The sequence below is a fragment of the Jaculus jaculus genome, chromosome 1 (assembly GCF_020740685.1).
Source record: "Jaculus jaculus isolate mJacJac1 chromosome 1, mJacJac1.mat.Y.cur, whole genome shotgun sequence".
In the NCBI taxonomy this organism is placed as follows: Eukaryota; Metazoa; Chordata; class Mammalia; order Rodentia; family Dipodidae; genus Jaculus; species Jaculus jaculus.
Window position 1 is genome coordinate 142340513 of NC_059102.1, and position 22512 is coordinate 142363024.

A 22512-nucleotide genomic window follows, 5' to 3' on the forward strand; every position below is an offset into this window, starting at 1 on the left:
GGAATGCAGTTAAAAAGCCAGCACTTTATAGGAAAGTGGGCTGTAATGGTCTTGTTAGTGAGGCCAACATCCCCAATGAAGCCCTGTGAAATTTCTTCATATAGTCCCAAATGGTCAAAGATTAGGATTCAAATTCAGGTTACCACCACTTACTAGTTGAGTGACTTTGAGCAAGTATTGCCTGTAACAAGAGAATAATTAAGGCCAGGTGTGATGACACTCACCTTTTTAATCCTAGCACTCAGGAAACAGGTAGGAGGATCACTGTAAATTCAAAGCCAGCCTGAGACTACATAGTGAATTCCAATCATTCTGGGCTAGAATGATAAACAACCTCAATACAACAACAAAAAGGCTGGAGAGAGATTTGCAGTTAAGGTGCTTGTTTGTGAAGTCTAAGGACCCAGGTTCGATTCCCCAGTACCCACGTAAGACAGATGGACATGGTGGCACATATGCCTGGAGTTCGTTTGCAGTGGCCCTGGAGCACCCAATCTCTCTTAAATACATAAATTAAAAGGGAATAATAAACTCATAATTGTGAGGATGCATAGGATGTTTCAATGCAGAGTAAGTGTTCTGTTAGGTAATGGTTATTATCTTATTAATATGAAATGCTACATCTCAGCTAACCACTTTCTTACAATGATGTAGAAATGGCTTGCTAGCTCAGATGAAACATTTTTGACCTAATGGAATCTCTTTAAACCAAAACCAAGCAAAAAGACAGATCTCAGGAAAGTAAGAGTAAAATTTAAATCCAAGAAACTGAAAACCTTCGTTATTATACTATATCCAGACTGCATGGTAACAAACCAATGTCTCATTTTACAAATACTACAAAACTGAAGCTGGGTGAGGTGGTGCACACCTTTAATCCTAGTACCTGGGAGACAGAAGGTAGGAGGATTGCTGTGAATTTGAGGCTACCCTGAGACTCCATGATGAATTCCATGTCAGCCTGGGTTAGAGTGAAACTCTACCTTGAAAAACAAACAAGCAAACAAACAAAAAAAAAAACCCCAAACCCTACAAAAACGAAAATGATTATTTTCATGGAAAACTATGAAGGAACTAGAACTGATTAATAATAACGAAGTTCCAGATCTTGGCTGTATTATCATAGGGTGGAATTGAGAAAATAGGCCTCAAAACACAGGAAACCCCAACTATGGTTTTAACGGAAATCAAATTAAACAGTGAAGCACTTAGTTTTACTCCATAACAACCATCTAACTGCTTTTACTTTCTGTGACTTTACTATGCAATTTCAGAGTCTAGAGGATGTATACTTGCAGTAGGAAGGTGACTGATACAGCTCACTGGTCATCTGGCCCACAGAGCCAACAACCCTCATTTAAAAAGTTGTTAATATGGCTGGAGAGATGGCTCGGTGGTTGTCTGCAAAACTTAACCACCTGGGTTTGATTCCCCAGTATCACATGAAGCCAGATGCACAAAGTGGTACATTCATCTGGAGTTCGTTTGTAGCAGCTAGAGGCCCTGGTGCACCCAATTCTTTCTCCAGGGGGAAAAAAAAAGCTGCTAATGGCTGGGTGTGGTGGCTTATGAATTTAATTCCAGCACTTGGGAGGCTAAAGCAGAAGAATGAAGGGTTGGAAATCCACCTAAGCGACAGTGAGATCTCTACCTCACAAAACCAAACCACACAAACCCCAGAACAAACCCTGTTAACAGAGTGCTTATTAAGGAGAAACTGGAGCAATGTCTCATTTTACTTTCACCAAGTATAGAATATGTAGAATATGCCTGTTAGGGATTTCCTTTCCAGTTACTTTAACATGAAATATCCTTTAATACATGAAGTACATCCTTTAATAACTAACAGAAAGCAGGTTGTACAATATAGACATCATATTTGTTTTCTAAAAACTTCTTTGACTCCTGACACAGTGGTCTTGCTTTAGGGTAACATGAAGAGTAACATGTTTCAAAGCAAACTGAAGACATCTTTCTGACAAGGCCAGTGTTGAACTCTGAGTTTCCTGATGCAGTTAGCATGCTCCGTAAACTCCACTGAAGGGATCTAATCTTCTACCAGCACAGCTGCAGTCTACTGCTTCACCTCTCTTCCTCTGCTTATGGCATCACACAGTCCCAAGCACATACTATGTACAGAAAACCAAGTTTCAAGAATTAAAAATGTAGATTTCCAGGCATGGTAGCATATTCCTGTAATCCCAACACTTGAGAGGCAGAGGTAGGAGGGTCACTGAGAGCCTATGGCCAGCCTGATCTACAATCAATGCGAGTTCTAGGCCAGTCAGGACTATACAGCATGACCTTCTGTCAAAGAGCAAGAAAAAAAAAAAAGCAGTCACAATTCTGAGTATTGATGGAGGTGGTAGGGCATTCAAAAACAACTAATCAAAACAGTATCTACACACACAGTTCATGGCAGATAAGTTTTAACCATCAGAGAGGTGAGCCATCATGAAGTGCCAGGGTGTCTACTTGGAAGTGGGGCTGACAAGAAAATCCAATCCTATGCATGGTAATTGGCAGAAGACATGATAGAACAAAATATAATCCTTTTTTGTTTTTGTTTTTTTTTTTTTTTAGAGGTAGGTTCTCACTCCAGCCTAGACTCCTGGAACTCATTCTGTAGCCCCAGGCTGGCCTCGAACTCATGGCAATCCTACCTTTGCCTCCCAAGTGCTGGGATTAAAGGCTTGTGCCACCACACCTGGCTAGAATTCTTTTTCGAGGAAAATGGTTCCTAAGGTAGACCTTGAGGTTACAGTCTTGCTTCCATGTTCTGGCCTACTCTGCCATCCAGAGCTTGAAGGTTCTGTCATATGAGCAAGTGGCTATGAGCTGCCCATCAGAAGAAATGTCTAGTCCCATAACTTTGCCCTCATGACCAGCTAGAGTCTTCAGTGGGGACCATCCTGGGTGTGTCCAGATCTTGGCTGTATTATCATAGGCACCAGTGAGTAAGAAGTTTCCATGGATAGCTGCAGGAGAAAAGAAGGGTAGATACTTGAAGAATTCTGATATTCAAAAGAGCTTAAGAAAACAAAAACTGCCCAAACATACTATTTTGAAAAAGAAAGTATTACCAAATTCAGAAAAACCCAGAATGTAGAGTCTATATTCCAACTAGGACTCCAAGATAAGAGGCCAATCACAGGCAGATTGAGAACAAGAACAGTATGAAGGCCTTTTGGTTTTCCCTGATAGACAATCGGTTCAGAATAACATCAAGGATTCAGTTCTTTCTACTTCCTGGCAACAAGAAGCACGCTTTGCCATAGCTGTCTAGAGGTGTGGCAGGGAGAAATTCTAATTGGCGCCTTTAACAGAGGTCAAATTCTGTCTGGCCCCATGTCAAAGTTAAGCTAACACCTGGCCTGCATTCCATGGAAGTGCAACCTGTCTGGTGTTTGAGCAGAGGACAGAATGAACACTTACGCTCAAACTTGACACCAGTCACTAAGTTCTGGTGGGCAGGGATGGTATAGACGCAGCGTCGCTGTCGCAGGTCCCACACTTTGCAGGTGTTGTCACCACTGCCAGTTGCAATGTGGTAGCTGTGGATGAGATGCAGGACTGGAGTCAGAAACAGAGCTTGATCTGACCAAGAACGCTTCCCCCTCCTTTAGTGAGTTCATTTTACCCATTGGGGGAAAAACTTATTCCATAGATTTCCTTCAGGTGGCCCTCTAGGAACATGATACAACGTCCTGTGCGCAGGTCCCAAACTCGACCAAAAGCATCCAGTCCCCTGATGAAATAATATATGAATGAACACTCAGAATCCAGTTCTTTGTAGAAGGAGGGATGCAGAAGTGAGGTTACTGAGTAGCCTCTGGCTTTGTGGAAGAAATCTTACCCAGTGCCAGCCAAAGAGCCATCTTGATGGAAGGCGATGTCATACACACCCATGCTGTGGCCTTCCTGATGCAGGATCTCTTCTTGAGCCTCTAAATCCCACAAGCGCCATGAACGGTCATAGCTTTAAAAAACAAAAACACAAGCACACTAATAACCAGACAGCAGACTGATTCTGTTTCTACAATGTATAAGGTACTATAAATAATTGTACCTTAGCTTATGCTTCTGATATGATTCAGTCCATCATGCTAACAAGAAATTCCTTTCTAGCAAAAACAATGCCTTGCCAACTAAGCCCATCTGTCTTAGGTGACAGCTGCACAGGCTGAGAATCTACTTTAGCAGCTGTTTTTAGAACAATATTCCCTGGGTTGGGGTGGGGCTCGGTGGTAGAAGGGCTTGCCTGGCATGTGCAAGGCCAGCCCCTAGAACAACACAAAACAAAATCCCCTAAGAATAGTCCAGTATAGATTCTGTTGGCCTTGCTCTCTCCTCATTCCACTGTTACACTGCATTTATGAAGTATCTATTTATTTACTGGGCCTTAATGATGTTGGGAATAAAAAAAAAACCAACCCAAACAGAAGAATACATGAATGGAATAGAAGAGAATACAGAAATACAACCAAGCATATATGATCAAATGGTTTTCAACAAGGGTGCTAAATCAATTTTGTTTGTGTTTATGCATGTATGGATGGATGCATGGGCGCCACAGCACTAGGGTGGAGGTCAGAGGACAACCTCTAGGAGGCAGGGCTCGCTTTCCATCTTGTTTGAGACAGTCTTCTTTCAGCTGTGGATGACAGATTAGCTGACCCATGAGCTTTGAAATTTTCCTGACACCGCCTCTCACTGCTGCAGGCATGCTGGGATTACAAATGTCTAAACTATGTGTGTCCAGCTTCACATGGGTTTTGGTGACCCAAACTCCAGTTGTCAGGCTTAGGCAACAAGCACTTTTCACTACAGAGCTTTCTCACTAGTCCAAAAGCAATTTAAAAAAAATATTTATTTGAGCTGGGCATGGTGGCACCTGCCTTTAATCCCAGTACTTGGGAAGCAGAGTTAAGAGGATCACTGTGAGTTTGAGGCCACCCCTGAGGTTATATAGTGAATTCCAGGTCAGCCTGAGCTAGAATGAGACTCTACCTCAAAAAAACAAAAACAAACAAATTTATTTGAGGGAGTGAGCAAGTGCACGGGCATGCCAGGGCCTCTTGCCACTGTAAGCATAACTCCAGCTACTTTTGCCACTTTGTGCATTTGGCTTTATGTGGATACTGGAGAACCGAAGCCAGGCCAGCATGTTTTGCAAGCAAGTACTTCTATCCACTGGGCAATCTCCCCAGCTCCTAAAGCAGTCTTAATAGAAAAAGACAAGTCTCTTCAATAACAGTAGCAAACAGGCTATGAACATATAAAAGAGGATTTAAAAAGAGGGGCTGAAAGAAAGCTGGGTGTGGTGGTGCACGCCTTTAATCCTAGCTCTCAGAAGGCAGAGGTAGGACCGCCATGAGTTCAAGGACATCCTGAGACTACATAGTGAATTCCAGGTCAGCCTGAGCTAGAGGCGAGACCTTACCTAAAAAAAAAAAAAAAGAGAGAAAGAAAGAGAGAGAGAGAGAGAGAGAGAGAGAAAGAGGCTGGAGATGACTCATGGTGAAAGGTGCTTTCTCACAAAGCCTGCTGGCCTGTGTTTAATTCTCCAATACCTATTTACTCAGTAAAGTCAGATGCACAAAGTGGCACATGTGTCTTGATTTCGTATGCAGTGGCAGAAGGTCCTGACATGCCCTTCTCTCTCTCAAATAAAGAAGATTTAAAAAAAAAGGCAAACAATTAAAAAGGGCAAATCAGGACAGTGTACAAAAGGGGCAATGTACATAATCAATGCATGTATGGAAGTACTAACCCCATCAGGATAATAATTACTAACGTATCACTAGGCACTTGCTAGACTGGGCAAAACTGTAAGGCTGATAATACCAACTGTTGGCAAGATATGAAGCAAAGCTGCCAAAACGCAGCATGCAAGTGGTTACAACCACTTTGAAAGCTATTTCAAAGATTTACTTTGTGGGCTGGGGACATGGCTCAGTGGGTAAGCCGCACTTGCCACACCAGCTATGAGGACATGAGTTCAATCCTTAGTAACCACGTAAAAAGAACAGTGACAGAGCCATGTGCATACACTCTACACACACAGACCATGCACACACACACAAGTCTGTTTTTTCCTGAGGCAGAGTCTTACTCTAGCCCAGTGTCACCTGTTATCCTCCTACCTCAGCCTCCCAGGTGCTGGAATGAAAGGTGTGTGCCACCATGCCTCACCCAGAAGTTACTTAAACTAAATTTTTATTTAAAAGGGGCAGGGATCTGGGCATAGTGGTGCACGCCTTTCATCCTAGCACTAAACTAAATTTTTATTTAAAAGGGGCAGGGATCTGGGCATAGTGGTGCACGCCTTTCATCCTAGCACTTGCGAGGCAGAGGTAGGAGAATCGCTGTGAGTTCAAGGCCACCCTGAGACTACAGAGTGAATTCTAGGTCAGCCGGGGCTAGATGAGACCCTACCTTAATACCCACCCTCCTGTTGCCCTCCAAAAAGGAAGATGTTGGGAGACAGGTCTCCCTATTCAGTCCAGGTTGGCCTCAAACTGACAATCCTCCCGCTATAGCCAGAGTGCTGAGATTAAGGGGTCCAAGAGAACTTTGTTGGGTGATAGAAATGTTCTCTATAATTACAGGGCTGTAGGTCACAAGTGTATGCTTGCTGTGAAGGGTTATATGGACAGTCAACTTGACAGGACCTAGAATCATTTCTGAGGGATTATTTTAATATATTGGCTGAGGTAGGAAGACTGTGCTTGGTGTCCTGGACTGTGCAATTTATGGCTTTGGGCTTCTTGTCTTCTGAGTAAGACCAGCTGCCTCAAGCTCCTGCTGCCGGGCCTGCCTGGCCAAGACGGGCTGTAACCTTGAACTAAAGATGAAATGAGCCCTTCCTCCCCTAAGGTGATTTTTGTCAGGTATTTTGTCCTAATATATTCACCAGGACAGAACTATAAACTAAATTAAGCTATTTTATGTTATTTAATCTTCAAAGAAAAAGGTATTTCGTAGACTTTAGCCTCACTGAACTTACAAAGCCAGGAAAAGCAGCTAATTTGTTGACAAAAAGAAAAAAAAAGTTATTTTATTTTATTTTTTTGAGGTAGAGCCTCACTCTAGCCCAGGCTGACCTGGAATTCACTCTGTAGTCTCAGGGCGGCCTCAAACTCACAGTGATCCTCCTACCTCTGCCTCCTGAGCGCTGGGATTAAAGGTGTGCACCGCCATGCCGGGTTAGGTATTTTTTAAAATTTTATTAATATTATTATTTTTTGTTTTTTGGAGACAGGATCTTGCTAGGTAGCCCAGACTAGCCTTGACCTTGTCATCCTCTTACTCCAATCCTGTCAGTGCTGGGATTACAAGTGTGAGCAAGCACACCCACCTGGCAGAGATTTCAGTATAATGGGTAGCACAAACAACAAAACCATTTCTAAATCACACTAGATTTATAAGCAAGTATATTCTACCCTGACTATATCATACTCTTTTCTAATTCTGTCCACTGAAGCCCAAGAAAACCCTATTTGAAGACCTGGGTTCTAAAAATTTACCTGGAAGATAAATATAAAGGGTTATCAAAACTCCACAGGCAGTGCTGGAGAGATGGCTCAACAGTTAAGGTGCTTTCCTGCAAAGCCTGGGTTTGATTCCCCAGTACCCACGTAAAGCCAAATGCACAAAGAGGCACATGTATCTGGAACTCCATTTGCTGAGGCTAGAGACCCTAATGCACTCTCACTCTCTCTTTCATTGAAAATAAATAATAAGCAAACTTCACAGGCCTGTGTGAACTGGACAATACAGGATGGCTTACCAGGTGGTACCAAGAAAACGTCCTGATGGATGCCACATTACTCTGGCCACCCGCACTGTATGGCCTTCAATATCTGCCACTGGCTCATCACTGAAAGGAAGCAAACCATACAAGGGTTAGACACTTCAGCCATGCAAATAAGACACTGAATTTATTACTGTTGAACAGATATTCCCATTCTATACAACCTGAGTAACTAAAATGTAATTGTACTTATAGGCTGTTAAAATCTTGGGAATAGCAATATTTTACACCACTTGTCAAGGTTTTAAAATATGCATGTTTATTTCAGTTCCCACTACCTCAATTCTCTGTGCTAAACTCTTCATGTGAGATTAGAGTAAAACAAAGATACTTTACACCGATAAGCAAAATAGTCAGACTGCAGCAAAGTAGTGCTTAGATTCTAAAAAGAAAATGTACTTCCATAGAGATGTGGATACAGAAGTCAGTTTTGGTACAATTGGTTTACAGATAATCTCAAATTTCAGCCTGTTCCAGGGTCCACATGGACAAAGGAACTCCTGAGCAGAGACGCTTGCCTCCTTTGGATGTTCATTAAATTCTGCTACCCAGCAACAACAGAGGTCTGAAACACCAGAGAGAGGAAATAAACATGAGCCCTAAAGACGGCAATTAAAAAGCGAACTCTGTCAGTGTGCCTACACAGAACTAAGCAGAGCCCCAGGGGAATAAACACTGCTAAGCCTTACAAAAGCCAATTAGAGTTTGCCGTGTTAGCAGGTGAGATCCTATCTAGCAATGAGTGCAGACAGATGCGAATGAGCGCTTTGGAAAAAATGATGGAATAAAACCCTTCTTGTGCTTTTCCTACAGAAGAAGCCCAAACAGCCAAATTCAGATGTCTTTTAGATGCTTCTAAAACTTTGGGAAGGACTACACCCACACTAAGTGAAAACAACCACAATTAAGAAACAAAAATCTGTTGTAGTTGGAAAATACATCCTTGTTACAGGCTGATGCCAGTGGGACGAACCATCAGTTCCTTGGCAGTGCTGCCAGACAGAACCTCACTTCCCTCTCCCCTGTGGCTATGTGCTAAGACCCAACACATTGCCAAGACCATTATCTACCATGCAATGAATTTCTCCAATATTAATCTACTGTTTAGGAGGAAAACTGGATTGTTCTAGAATAAGTGGAGCCAGGAACTATGCTAAAGGCAAAAACTGAGGCCTAGGCCTAAGGTTAACAAAAGAAGAAAAAAAGGAAGGAATAACGAGAACAATCCTGGTGAGAAAAGGTTTAGGGAAGACATCTTTTATTTTCATAGTAAGTTACCTTGACTCTTGAATCTTTGGGGTTAAAGGTCAATCACCTACCTGCTTTATGGACAGTACAATGGTAAGAATCACCTGTCAAGACTCCAAAGCTTCACAGAACCGTCAGCAGCACAAGAGGCTAGGTTGACATCTTTTTGGTCCAATGAGACAGTGGACTTGGGATGGAATACAATTGCTCCTACATTTGTATTATGGCCTAGAGAAGTGTAAGAGATTAACGTTAGAAGGGTCTTGCTTCTTTATGACCACATGCAAATACAAACCATCATGAGTATGTATATATTAAGGAACATGTATGGACATAGAGTATTAAAAGTGACTATTCAAATAGAAAAAAAAAACTGTAATAAAAAGAAGCAGAAGTTGAAGTGGTGGATTACACTTATAATTTCAGCACTTAAGGCTGAGGCCAGCCTGAGACACAGTCTCAAAATACCAAAGAAAACACAAAACCTTTAGACACAGTAGTGTGTGGCTGGACAAGAGAACAAAGCTGCATGGGTATGACACCATGATATTCCAGCCTTGTGGTGAGAGAAAGCCAAACCACGTCTAAATCAACACTCAGTGCTGTGTGTTCTGCATCTTAGAGTCAGCCAAAGTTTTGCTGTTTAACAGAGTTTGTGCTGGAAAAAGAATGAGACCTGAACAAGATTCTAACTCACCTCGAAGAGTGTGAAGGAGGTTGCAGTCAGGAACAGACCAGAGCTTGCAAAGCCCACTCCTATCAAATACAAAGGAAAGCATCTCAGCCAGGGTTGGTCTGGGAAGGAAAAGGTACCTTGGTAACATTACTAAAGGACAATCTTTTCTCAACCCCCATATACTTTGCAGTGGGAGACAGAACAAGAGAAAGCTTATTACTGAAGGGTTATAGAAGCGAGAGTTATAGCAGATGTCAAGCTACCAGAGCCCCCTTGTGGACCATATCAAATAGTTCCAGTGTATTCAATGTAAATTCCCTCACTCGATAGCTATGATCCACAAAAAAAGTAAAGTAAAACAAACCCATCACATCCTATATTTGTGGCAACAAGCAGAAAACAAAGACAAGACCAATATTTAACATTTATAGTACTGGTACCAAATACTAATTGCTATCAAGACAAAATGTTTACAAATGCTAATTACTTCACCTCATTTTGCAGGCAGGGCATGAACTAAAGAAAAGCTATTCTGGGGCTGCAGAGATGGCTCAGTGGTTAAGCCGCTTGCCTGCAAAGCCTAAAGAAGGGAGTTTGATTCCCCAGTACCAACGTAAAGCCAGATGCACCAAGTGGCACATGCATTAAGAGTTCTTTTGCAGCCGCTTGATGCCCTGGTGTGTCCATTCTATCTGTTTCTCTTCTCTTCTTTCTGTCTCTGCTTGTAAATAAAATATATATAAAGAAAAAGAAAAGCTATTCTGAGGTGAGAAAACTACTTAGCCTATAAATTCCGCATGTGACCTACTCTACAAGGCCAGCCAGAAGAACATGACGTACACTGCAGGTCATGGATCTCTGGGTCTGCTGTGCAATAATTGCCAAACATGCTATGCTGCAGCATAGTACCTGCTTCATAAGAAGCAGAGGGAGAAGACATAGAAAAAGATAGCTAGGATAAATGATATTGCTTCCCGAAATCCACCCCCCAGTTAGGAAAATGTCACTGTAAAACGGAACTTACCAACAAGCTGTGGCCAGCATTTTGGAATTGGGACTAAAGTGACAGTAGGAGATAGGCCGATCATCCCCAATCTGACTGCAGAAATTATTCAAAGACTAAAACAGAAGAAAAAAAGAAAGATGATCAAAAATAGGCCAATCCAAGTCCACTGGATTTTGCCTGGAAAACCAAAGGACCCAGATTTGATTCCCCAAGACCCACGTAAGCCAGATGCACCAGGTGGCACATACTTCTGGGGAGTTTGTTTGCAGCTGCTGAAGGCCCTGACATGTGCATTTTCTCCCCCCACCGAAGTAAATAAAATAAAATAAAATAAAAAGGATGGGGGAGCTGGGTGTGGTGGTGGATCCCTTTAATCCAAGCACTTGGGAGGTAGAGGTAGGAGGATCACTGAGTTTGAGGTTACCCTGAGACTACATAGTAAATTCCAGGTCAGCCTGGGCTAGAGTGAGATCCTACCTAAAAAACAACAAACAAAAAACTAAACAAAACAGAGTACAGGAAAAAACAGTACAACCTTTCAGTTTAATCCACCCTAAGACTTCTATACTTTGTGCATGTGTATGCGTGCCTATGTATGTGTGCTTGTGTGTGTGAGTGTATACTGAGGCCAGAGGACAACCTCATGTCATTCCTCAGGTGCTGTCCACCTTTTCTAAGAAAGGACCTATTTCAGGCCTGGAGTTTGTCCAGTAGGCCCCAGTTATCTGCCTGTTTCCCCTCCCCAGGGCTAGGATTGCAAGTACACACCATGCTGAGTGTTTTCATGTGGGTTCTGGGTATCCAACTCAAGTCCTCATGCTTGTATGGCAAGCACTTTAGCAATGGAGTCACTCCCCAGACCTCTTTTATATTTCTGTGTCTGTCAAGAGACCTAATGAGATGAATGACTGGAATCAAGGCTTATCTGGAACTCTTATTTTCCACAGCTTCATTAGCTCATGTCAGTTAAACACAAACAAAAAAGCCACAGAGGGGGCTGGAGAGATGGCTCAGCAGTTAAAATGATGCCTGCAAAGTCTAATGACCGTGTTTGATTCCCCAGTATCCACATACAAGTCAGATGCACAAGGTGGTACATGTGTCTGGAGTTTGCTTGCAATATCTGGGGGCCCTGGTGCGCCTGTTCTTTCTCTTTTTATAAATAAATAGATAGATTATATATATATATACACACACACATATAAAAGCCACAGAGAAAACTTAAGCACAGTTGTGGCATTTAAAAGGGAGCAGCCAAGAGTAGATCCATTGACTTTTGCTGAATACAAAGCACAGTATGCTCCTGCCACCATAACTGATGGCACTTCCCGCATCACAACTCTTATCAGGTAGGCGTAACTGTAACTGTTTTTGCTCTCCTCTATCTATGTGAGTGGGCCCCGACAGAAAATTCTAATAATAGAAAAATATGGGTAATTCTGAGAGCATCTTACTCGGAGAGATTTGTGCAGTTCTTGTAACTGTGAGGTCCTAGTTGTCTCAGGAATCTCTTTATGGAGACGAGCCTCTTCCAAGCGTTTCATTGCCCTGCAACACAAATTTCATTAATACTAGGAGCAAAGAAGTTGTTAGCATGGGTCTGTACCACTCAATTATATATAACAACAGTCACTGTCATCATAAAACCAAGAGGAAAACAGGCTTCTTTTTTCTAGAGTCTGCTCACCTGGGAAGTGAATAATTAGCAATCCACAGTCTAGCCACCTTCAAACTATTTGGCCCTTCATGGTACCAGGTTTGCTGATACTGAAAGACAAATTCAGAACAGAAATGGTAACTCTGAAGCATGCCTGCTCTCTGCACAGCTGTCAATTCTCAATGGGAACTGCCCAGGAGAAAGGCACATCAGTTTAGCAACGGACTAAAGTCAGGCAGGTGAGTTTTCTACTATGTTTCTATCTCTGAGGTCTTATTAGATGGCTGCCATTTCTTAAGCCATACAAGAATGCTACGGTTCTCTCCTGAATGCACAACTTCCAAGCTCCATTCATATTCACACAACAATGGCAAACTACAACAATTATCTTAGAGTGGCAGACCTTTTATACATTTCTCTCCTGATCCTAGAAAGCTACCACTGAAATAACAAAAGGTCCCTCATTTTTCCATGCACTATGAAGCCAAAGGCACATTCATTACCTCTTCTTTGGACTTCTTAGATTTCTCATCATCTTTTTTTGTCTTTTTTAAGGCATCAGTACCAACCACTGAGAGGATATTTCTTAACCTGCAACAAAAAAGGTCAGAATAGACATGTGGTTGAGGCAAGACTGTTAAGTGCAGCAGTCCACACCCAATCTGAAGGACAGATGTTTCATGATCAATAAATGCCTGAAACCATGGGGCACACTGAACCTTACCTATACTGGATTTTTTCCAATGCACATTTATGATAAAGTTCAATTAACAGACTAAGAAAAATTGTATAACAGAAGTTATCTTATAATGCTGTACATACCAGTAGGTGGGTAGCACATACAGTGTGCATACACAGAACAATGGGAAGAGCAAGATGGTGTCAGATTTCATAACTGTTTACTCAGAATGGCATGCAATTCAAACTGGCCTATGTGTTTGGAGTTTGTGGTGGCAAGACGCCCTGGTGTACCTATTTTTTTTCTCTTGCCCTCTTCTTGCAAATGAATAAAAATTTTAAAATGTTAAAAAATAATGGTGTGTAATTTATGACTTATAACCTGTTTATACCCGGCATTTTCCACTAAATATTTTATTTATTAATGTTATTTATTTATTTATTTTCTATTTTGAGGTAGAGTCTCACTCTAGCCCAGGCTGACCTGGAATTCACTATGCAGTCTCAGGGTGGCCTTGAACTCACAGCAATCCTACTTCTGCCTCCTGAGTGCTGAGATCAATGGTGTGCACCACCATGCCCGGCTTGCAAGATCACAAGTAAAGGGAAAGTACTATGCATCCACCACTCTCACCATTCAGACCTCTGGCAACCTTCCTTAAAAGTCAAGGGAGCATACTAAACTTCCAGTGAACGCACTCCTTATTGTAAATAATTATTCCATTCCACTTACAGTCAATTGATCCATATATTGCTACCACAGCTAGAGGCCACTTAATGCCCTAAAGTGCAAGGTAATGACTTGGGGCTAAGTATACTTAATGACTAAGTATAATTCTGCAGCAAAGACAGAAAGTAAGAGGGAATCAGAGTACATTATTATATCAAGTATCAAAGCACATCGTGCTAAAGGGGGATATGGAAAAGGGACCTAGCCTAAACTAGGCTTGGGGAGATGATCAGGGAAGGCTTCACAGCAAAGGTTTATCTAAATCAAGCCCTCAGACAGGTCAAGGAGCCAAAACTAGGGAAATGATAGTTAAACCAATGTTTGGATGCGCAAACAGCCAGGTGTGGTGGTGCATGCCTTTAATCCAGCACTTGGGCAGCAGGGGTAGGAGGATCACTGTGAGTTCAAGGTCAGCCTAGGCCTATAGAGTGAATTACAGATCATCCTGAGCTAGAGTGAGACCCTACCTCGAAAAACCAAAACAAAGCTGGGTGTGGTGGCACATGCCTTAAATCCCAGCACTAGGAAGGCAGAAGTAGGAAGAGCGCCGTGAGTATGAGGCCACCCTGAGAGTACATAGTGAATTCCACATCAGCCTGGGCTAGAGCAGGAGCCTACCCTCAAAAAAACAAAAACAAAAAATAAAACAAATAAAACCCCAGTCCAGTAAAGCTGGAGCAAGGAATACAACAAGAGGACTGGTGCATGAAGCTGGAGTGAGAAGCATCCCTAGAAAGGTACAGAAATGATGGAAGAGGAAAGAATGAAGGTTGGGAAGTCAGACTGTGTACTGTTCCAGCAATCCTCAGTTGTGATGGTGGGCTTGAATTACGACAGCTGCAGTAGGGCTTCAAGGCCCTTCCCCTCATGGCACAGTAAAATAGGATAAGCTTTGCTGGTGGAGAAGAAAGGAACAACGACTTAAAAGCATACCATCCAAAAAGGCTAGAAAGAAAATAACATACTCTGATGGGAATAACAGGGGTTTACTTTGTAAGGGATTGGTGTAGAAAGATTTCTTTCAACAGGTAACGTTTATGCTGAAATAGATGAATACAGAGGTTCTAAAAGACAGGAGTGAAAAAGATGAAAATTAGGTGGAAATACAGAAAAAGAGCTTGAATATTTAGGAAGACCAGTATGTCTAGCCTAGTACATTGGGAAGAGAATAGCATAAGGCTGAAACCCTCACAGATCGTAAGATTTTTCCTTCATATATATGAAAAGTCAGCCTTTCCTTTCTTCCCTCACTCCCTTCTCTCCTCTTTTTCAGTATGTATGTAAGCCACACCTGCCATGGCGTGCACATGGAGGTCAGAGGACAACTTCAGGGGCTGGCCCTCACCTTCTACCTTGTTTGAGACAGGGTCTTTTGTTTGCTAGACTAGGTGGCCTGTGAGCTTCTGGGCAATCCTCCTGTCTCTGCCTCTCTTCTCACTATAGGAGTGCTAGCATTAGAGATGCTTGTGCTACAGCATCTGGATTTACACGGGTTCTGGGGATCTCTACTTAGACCTGTGTGGTAAAGCTTTATTCACTCAGCCATCTCCCCATCTTTCTTTTCTCTCTCTTTTTGTGTTAGAAATCAAACCCAGCATCTTGCCAGGCAAATGCTCTCCACTAAGTCCCTATAATATAGCAGGATATTCAGAAAGCAACTACCATGTTTAATTTTCAAAACAGTTTAGCTATGAAAGCAATGGAAACAGCTGATAGATTAGAGGCACATTTCATACTTAACCGACTAGATTCCTCTCACAGGTAACAAACGAGGTGTAATAGAGTTTCAACTGAGAACTGTGTGAACATATGGCTGTGCCATTTGCAAGGTGAATAGGAGAGGGGTGGAGTACAGATTTCTGATAGCCCAGGTCTGAAGTACCTACAGGCTACAAAGAGATTGGGAGAGAGCGAGATTTACCTAGGAAACACTCCTGCAGGAACGAACCTAGTCACCCAGGATGAGTACAGGCTGAGAGCAAAGAACTGCAGGCTATAAAGGTTAAGCTAGGCAGTGGGAAAGTGTGGCTGAGAAAGTAAGAATGGAGGCTAGGGAGATGGCTCGGTGTGTAAGAGCACTTGCAACACAAGCATGAGATCCTGAGAGGGGCTGTGCAAGAAGCTGGGTATGGCCACACATACCTATAGCCCCAGTCTGTGTGGGGGAGGGGAGGATGGAAGAATTGCTGGGGTTCACTGACAGAAAGCCTGCAGCTCTGAGTAAAGTGAACAACTCCACCTCAACAGAGGATGTGGGTGAGTTACAGAGGATACCCCGATGTTCTCCTCTGGGGCACATGCATCGGCATATATGTGCACATGCCACACACAAGGCACATACTCTATACATACCCAGGCCAAAACAAACACACACAAAAAAGGAATGGCTAGGGATATAGGAGGAAAATCAGAAGAAAGGTTTGGTGTTATGAGAGAGAAGAGAAAGAGGGCTTTCAAGGAGGAAATGGTCGGCAGTGTACTAGCACTATATAAATGCAACTCACAATAATGTTAGCCCTGAGACACTCTATTAAAGTTTCAGCTACAGCACCAACAGGATATAGAATGAGCAAAGCATAAATAATTCGAAAGGGCACCTTTCTCTTCTTTCAGCAGGACCCTCTCCAAAGAGTGTGATAGGTTCCCCTAAGGCTCTGAGACAAGCCTTGACTTCGGAGTCATCTGTGGAAACGTTGATTTGCCGGGCTCGCTTCCTTCTCTCAAACTCCGCCAATACTTCTGCCTGCCGCTCACTGATGTGCTCTTCGATTTCAAATACTTCTCCTACAAAAAGAACAGGAAACACTGGTATAGTCACCAGATTTTCTTCACACAGGGGAAAGAATGCAATTCTAACAACTGGCATCTATGTTTGTTTTTAGCTCACACACAATGGGTCACATCCCCATATGGGGTTGCATAACTAAATGTAGGAGGGTCATAAAGAATTTAGCAACTTGTAAAAAATTTTTGAACATGCTACAAACTACAATTCAAAATCAGGATGGGTGGTGCACACCTTTAATCCCAGCACTTGGGAGGCAGAGGTAGGACTCCTGTGAGTTTGAGGCCAGCTTGGAACTGTAGAGCAAGTTCCAGATCAGCCTGAGCTAAAGTGAGACCCTACCTCAGGGAAAAAAAAAAACTCAAAATCAAACTCATAATGAATCTGAGTTGTCTCTGGCAGTGCTCACCTGTTTTGCATCACACAACTTCACTGGAGCTTTGGCTCAGAACATGCATGTGCATTTGCACTGTGCCACCCTTCATACCACGCCAATGAATGCTTCTTGAAATACCTGGCTCAGAGATTATCATATGCTATGAAATGCAGCATTTCTACTGGACATACAGAGTTTATTGCTCTTGCAGAGACATAATGGTTTAATTATTGAAAACAAAGAATGGAAGTAACAAATTAGTGGAGCCTAGGATTGTAAAATGTTTGATTCTAGGGCTGGGGAGATGGCTTAGCAGTTAAAGATGCTTGCAAAGCCTACCAACCCTGGTTTGATTTCCCAGTACCCATGTGAAGCCAGATGAACAAAGTGGTGCATGCATCTGGAGTTCATTTCAGCAGGCAAGAGGCCCTGCCATGCATGCTCATACTCTTTTAAATAATTAAAAAAAATTTTTTTTGAGGTAGGGTCTTGCTCTAGTCCAGGTTTTAGATATATATATATATTTTTGTTTGTTTGTTTCTCAAGGTAGGGTCTCACTCTAGCTCAGGCTGATCTGGAATTTACTATGGAGTCTCAGGGTGGCCTTGCACTCATGGTGATCCTCCTACCTCTGCCTCCTGAGTACTGGGATTAAAGATATGTGCCACCATGCCCAGTAAAAAAAAATTTTTTTTAAAAAGAACAGGTGATTTTTATTGAGTTGTTCTCTTGAGTTTCATTTAAAAAAAAAAACTGTTAATGAATTTTGGCTTCAGATTAGGACAGATTTTTAACAATTACTGGCATGGTTCTAAATACACTTTGTACTATGTATTGATGTAAAGCAGTGTTTTCAGTAAAATACTGATCAATTCTGAACACCTTTGGAGATGTTCTATGTCCTGAAGTATCAAATATTCAGCCAAGATTTAATTCTCTTTGTAAAAACAAGTAAGTGTATCCATTTCAGTGTGCAAATGTGCTTTTGTCTTTCCTAACAGCTGCATGTCAATGCTGGGTGGGTTTGACAGATACCGGAAATCCTAGTGTTTGGGAGACAGATGAAATTTTGGGGGCAATCTGGCTAGCTAGCTAAATCTGCAGACTCCAGGCTCAAGCAAGAGATGCTGCCTCAGTAAATAAAAGGAAGCAATCAAGGAGGACAGCTGATGTTGACCTATGGCCTTGACATGCACCCCATCACACACACATGTGCCCACATCAATATGCATACACACATTTATGTCAAAAGTTGGTAAAACTGTATGTATATCAAATAAATGGCTTAATTTTTTTTTTATGAGAGAAAAAGCAAGAAAGAGAGGAAGAGAGTTGGCATGCCAGGGCCTCTAGCCACTGCAAATGAATTTCAGATGCAAGTGTCACTTTGTGCATCTGGCTTCACATAGGTACTGGGGAATCAAACCAGGGCTGGTAGGCTTTGTAAGTGTCTTTAACTGCTAAGCCATCTCCCCAACCCTAGAATCAAACATTTTAATACAGTACAATCCCAGGCTCCACTAATGTGATACTTACATTCTTTGTTTTCTATAATTAAACCATTCTGTCTCTGCAAGAGCAGTAAACTTCAAGCCAGGCATGTGTGTCACTGTGTATGCATATGTGACCTTGTGCATCTGGCTTATGTGGATTCTGGGGGATTGAACCTGGGTCCTTACGCTTCACAGGCAAGTGCTTTAGCTGCTAAGCCATCTCTCTATCCCTGGTTTAATTTTTTATGATTTTTAAATAATTTTTGTTTTAGAGCCAGGCATGGTGGCACACACCTTTAATCCTGGCACTTGAGAGGCAGAGGTAGGAGGATCGCCATGAATTCAAGGCCACCCTGAAACAACATAGTGAATTCCATGTCAGCCTAGACTATAGTGAGACCCTACCTTGGAAAACCAAATCAAAACATGGTTTAGAGAGAAAGAGAGAGAGAGAGAGAGGGAGAGAGAGACTTGGCACACCAGGGCTTCAGCCATTGAAATAGAAATCCAGACACTTGCATCACGTAGTGGACATGTGTGACCTTGAGCTTGCCTAACCTGTGTGTATCTGGCTTATGTGGGATCTGGAGAGACAAACATGAACCCTTAAGCTTTGCAAGCAAGCGCCTTTACTGCTAAGCCATCTCTCAAGCCCTATTTCTCTTCCTTTTTTTTTTTTCGAGGCAGGGTTTCACTCTGGCCCAGACTGACCTGGAATTCTCAGGGTAGCCTCGAACTCACAGTGATCCTCCTACCTCTTCCTCCCAAGTGCTGGGAGTAAAGGCGTGTGCCACCATACCTGGTTAAGCCGTAATTATTTTAAAAAAATATTTTACTTATTTGCAAGAAGAGAGCGAGCGAGCAAGAGTGAGTGAGCAAGCAAGAGAACATGGACATGCCAGGGCCTCTTGCCACTGCAAACAAACTCCATATGCATGCGCCACTTTGTGTATCTGGCTTTATGTGGGCACTGGGGAATTGAACCCAGGGTGGCAAGCTTTGGTAGCAAGTACTTTTAACTGATGAGCTATCTTCCCATTCTCATTGTTTTTCTGATTATCAGTAAATGTTTGATCTATATGTCTATATTTTATATATCTATATACCTGGGATCATATAAAAATTTATCAGGAAAAGTGGTTATGAGTAGAAAAGTTTAAAGCCTGCCCTAAGGAATATTAACGACTAAGTCCATTACAAACTTTATAGATATATTTTACTGTCTCCACCTTAGTTTAGTCAAACACAAAAACCCAAATGACTATTTGTAATTAAGGCTCAAGGACTGGGGAAGTATTTCAGTTTGTAAAGTGCTTATTTTGCAAACTTGAAGACCCGAGTTCTATAACTGAAAGGAAAAAGCTAGGGACTGGGAAGATGGCTTAGTAGTTAATGGTGCTTGCTTGCAAAGCCTCACAGCTTATAAGACCCTTATGTATACACACACAAATATTAAAAAAAAAAAAAGAAAAAAGAAAGAAAAACCTGGATATGGTGGCATGCACTTGAAATTCTAGTGTAGGGGAGGTAGACACTGGTGGATCCCTGGGGCTCACTGGCAATCTAGCCACATGATGAGTTCCAGGCTACTGCAAGACACTGGTGGATGATGCCTGAGGAATGACACTCATGGTTTCCTCTGACTGACACACACACACACACACACACACACACACACACTCTCTCTCTCTCTCTCTCTCTCTCTCGGCACAAAAAAAGTTTTTTAAGCCACATTTTGTTTAATTTTGCAAACTTATACTTCCTTAAATATATAGTTTTGTCAGGCTGGAGAGATGGCTTGGCAGCTAAGCAATTGCCTGTGAAGCCGAAGGACCCCAGTTCAAGGCTTGATTCCCCAGGACCCATGTCAGCCAGATGCACAATGGGGCGCATGCATATGGAGTTCGTTTGCAGTGGCTGGAGGCCCTGGTGCACCCATTGTTTCTCTCTCTGTCACTCTCAAGTAATAAAATATTTTTAAAAAACCAAAAAAATATAGTTTCACGATAGCAGAAAGTAACACATCTTTAGCAAATGAGTTCACTAGGCCTTTTGTATTCAGAAGGTACAACAGAGGTGTTATTTGTGTGTATGTGCACACTAGGATCTCTTGCTGCTGCAAAATGCCCACCAAGCTTTATGTGGGTGGTTGGGGAATTGAATTCTGGCCAGCAGGCTTTGCAAGAAAGCACATTTAACATTGAGCTAGTCTTCCAATCCCCAGAAATGTTATTTTAACATCACCAAAAGTGTTTCCTAAAATAGCACTAGCATAGGGACATTTACAAACATTAGTTAGTAAACTGGACATAACTATCAAGGAAATAAGATTTCTGTGAGTGTAAAGCTTTTTAAAAATCTAGCAACTAGTTTTAAGACCCACACCCAAATTAGTTTTACTCATTTATTTATTTTTAATATGCATCTTTTGTTTTTTTCGGGGTAGGGTCTTGCTCTAGCTCAGGCTGACCTGGTATGAACTATGTAGTCTCAGGGTGGCCTCCAACTCACAGCAATCCTCCTACCTCTGCCTCCTGAGTGCTAGTATTAAAGGCTTGGGCCACCACATCTGGCTTATTTTTTTTTTTTTTCTTTTTTAAAGAAGGGGAGAGAGACAGACAGACAGACAGACAGAATGGGTGCACCAGGGCCTCCAGCCACTGCAAACAAACTCCAGACACACGTACCACCTTGTACATCTGGCTAACGTAGGTCCTGGGGAATTGAACCTGGGTCCTTTGGCTTTGCAGGCAAAAGCCTTAACTGCTAAGCCATCCCTCCAGGCCCACCCCCCCTTTTTTTTTGCTCTAGCCCAGGCTGACCTGGATTCACTGTGTAGCCTCAGGGTGGCCTCAAACTCCCAGCACTGTTAAAAAAAAAAGTAAAGATGGAATTGCAATTTGCATCTTACCTGAGGTTATATTAATATTTCCTGCTTCAATTCCTGCTTTTAGCCCTTCTTTTCCCAAAATTCCGGACTCTCCTTTGGCCAGACGTTCCCTCTCCTTCTCTTCCAAACTTCCATAATAGATATGTGGTTTCTTCACAACAGGGGCGACTAAATCATCAGGTGCTTTAGTTTTGGTTGCCTGTTGAATCAGAGACCTTGATGAGTTTTAGACAATCCTAGAAATTTAGTAAGCTTCCTAAAAGGATTAAGCCAAACGAGGTTTAATCTTGCTCCAAACTACAAGACAAAGTGGTCATCAGTTAAGGCTGACTTGTGGATATGGGGGAGGGAGTGTGTGGTTCAGTTTAAGTTTGGCAGATTAAAAAAAACAAGCGGTTGATACAATAGGTTAAGTTCTGTCAGGTTTACCTTGAAGCATGCTGTCTTTATTCAATCTGAAGTGCAATCTCTTTAGTTTTATGCTACTTCTAGAGTTTCTTGCTCAAGAAAAATATACGGATAACCTAAGGTACCAGCGCAGTGCTAGGGGACACAAGTCACAGCGTTACTGTTCTACACATTTCAAATGTTTCCAGAATAGATTAGGAGTTCGGAGCCTTTATTGTAGTTCCGAGGACTTGAGTTTTGACCAAAACACGTCCTCATCTCAAGGCAACGGCTTTTGGAGCACTTAGAATAGAACAGTCTGTCTTTTCTTCCATTTCTCCCTTTTTTATTCCCTTCCTTTCATAAAGGATTAATAAATTTGTTTGAAATAGATGGTTACAGTCAGCGGCTGTAAAAAGAGCGGTGCAAAAGGGCTACGGCACACGGAAGCCTTCAGAAATCAGGAAGATGCTGTCAGCCCCGAAGGACACCAGTCCCCGCAGCACAGCCTGCCTTCCTCCTCCACCCAGTGCAGCCTTAGCCCACTCCATAACGGCCTCTTCCCGCATGGCCTCCCACCCTCTCCAGGCTCCCCGCCAGCTAGCTTGAGCCTAAGATCCTGAGCTCTGTACCGTGGAGGAGGCTCGCGAGGAGGCCATGCTGGGCTCCCCAGCCGCGAGGCCGCAGCCAAATCCGCGCTCTCCGTTTCAGATCGTCCACTGCGCGCGGGGCAGAGCGGAACCGCGTCTCCGAGTAGCGGAAGTGGGTTC

At 42.5% G+C, this 22512-nt stretch overlaps 1 protein-coding gene across 1 annotated transcript; it reads right to left on the reverse strand.

The window, feature by feature from the left end:
* Positions 1-1800: 1800 nt before the first annotated feature.
* Positions 1801-22505, reverse strand: Prpf4 (pre-mRNA processing factor 4). The gene is made up of 14 exons (XM_004662715.2): positions 22375-22505; positions 21377-21554; positions 16409-16595; positions 12907-12994; positions 12434-12513; positions 12201-12294; positions 10765-10859; positions 9762-9820; positions 9169-9292; positions 7793-7882; positions 3857-3979; positions 3641-3748; positions 3436-3554; positions 1801-2978 (listed from the first exon to the last, which is right to left on the reverse strand). Exons 1-14 carry the CDS (start codon positions 22399-22401, stop codon positions 2785-2787), a joined length of 1566 nt encoding a protein of 521 aa, XP_004662772.1. The 5' UTR covers positions 22402-22505; the 3' UTR covers positions 1801-2784.
* Positions 22506-22512: the final 7 nt, after the last annotated feature.

What these genes read in the sequence shown, in the direction of transcription:
- Prpf4 (XM_004662715.2), bottom strand. Translation starts at nt 22,401, where the DNA reads ATGGCCTCCTCGCGAGCCTCCTCCACG. An exon ending in CCTCCTTCACACTCTTCGAG is followed by an intron (nt 9,293 to 9,761) that starts GTGAGTTAGAAT and finishes ACACTTCTCTAG; the next exon opens with GCCATAATACAAATGTAGGA. An exon ending in ATAAGTTTTTCCCCCAATGG is followed by an intron (nt 3,555 to 3,640) that starts GTAAAATGAACT and finishes TCTCATCCACAG; the next exon opens with CTACCACATTGCAACTGGCA.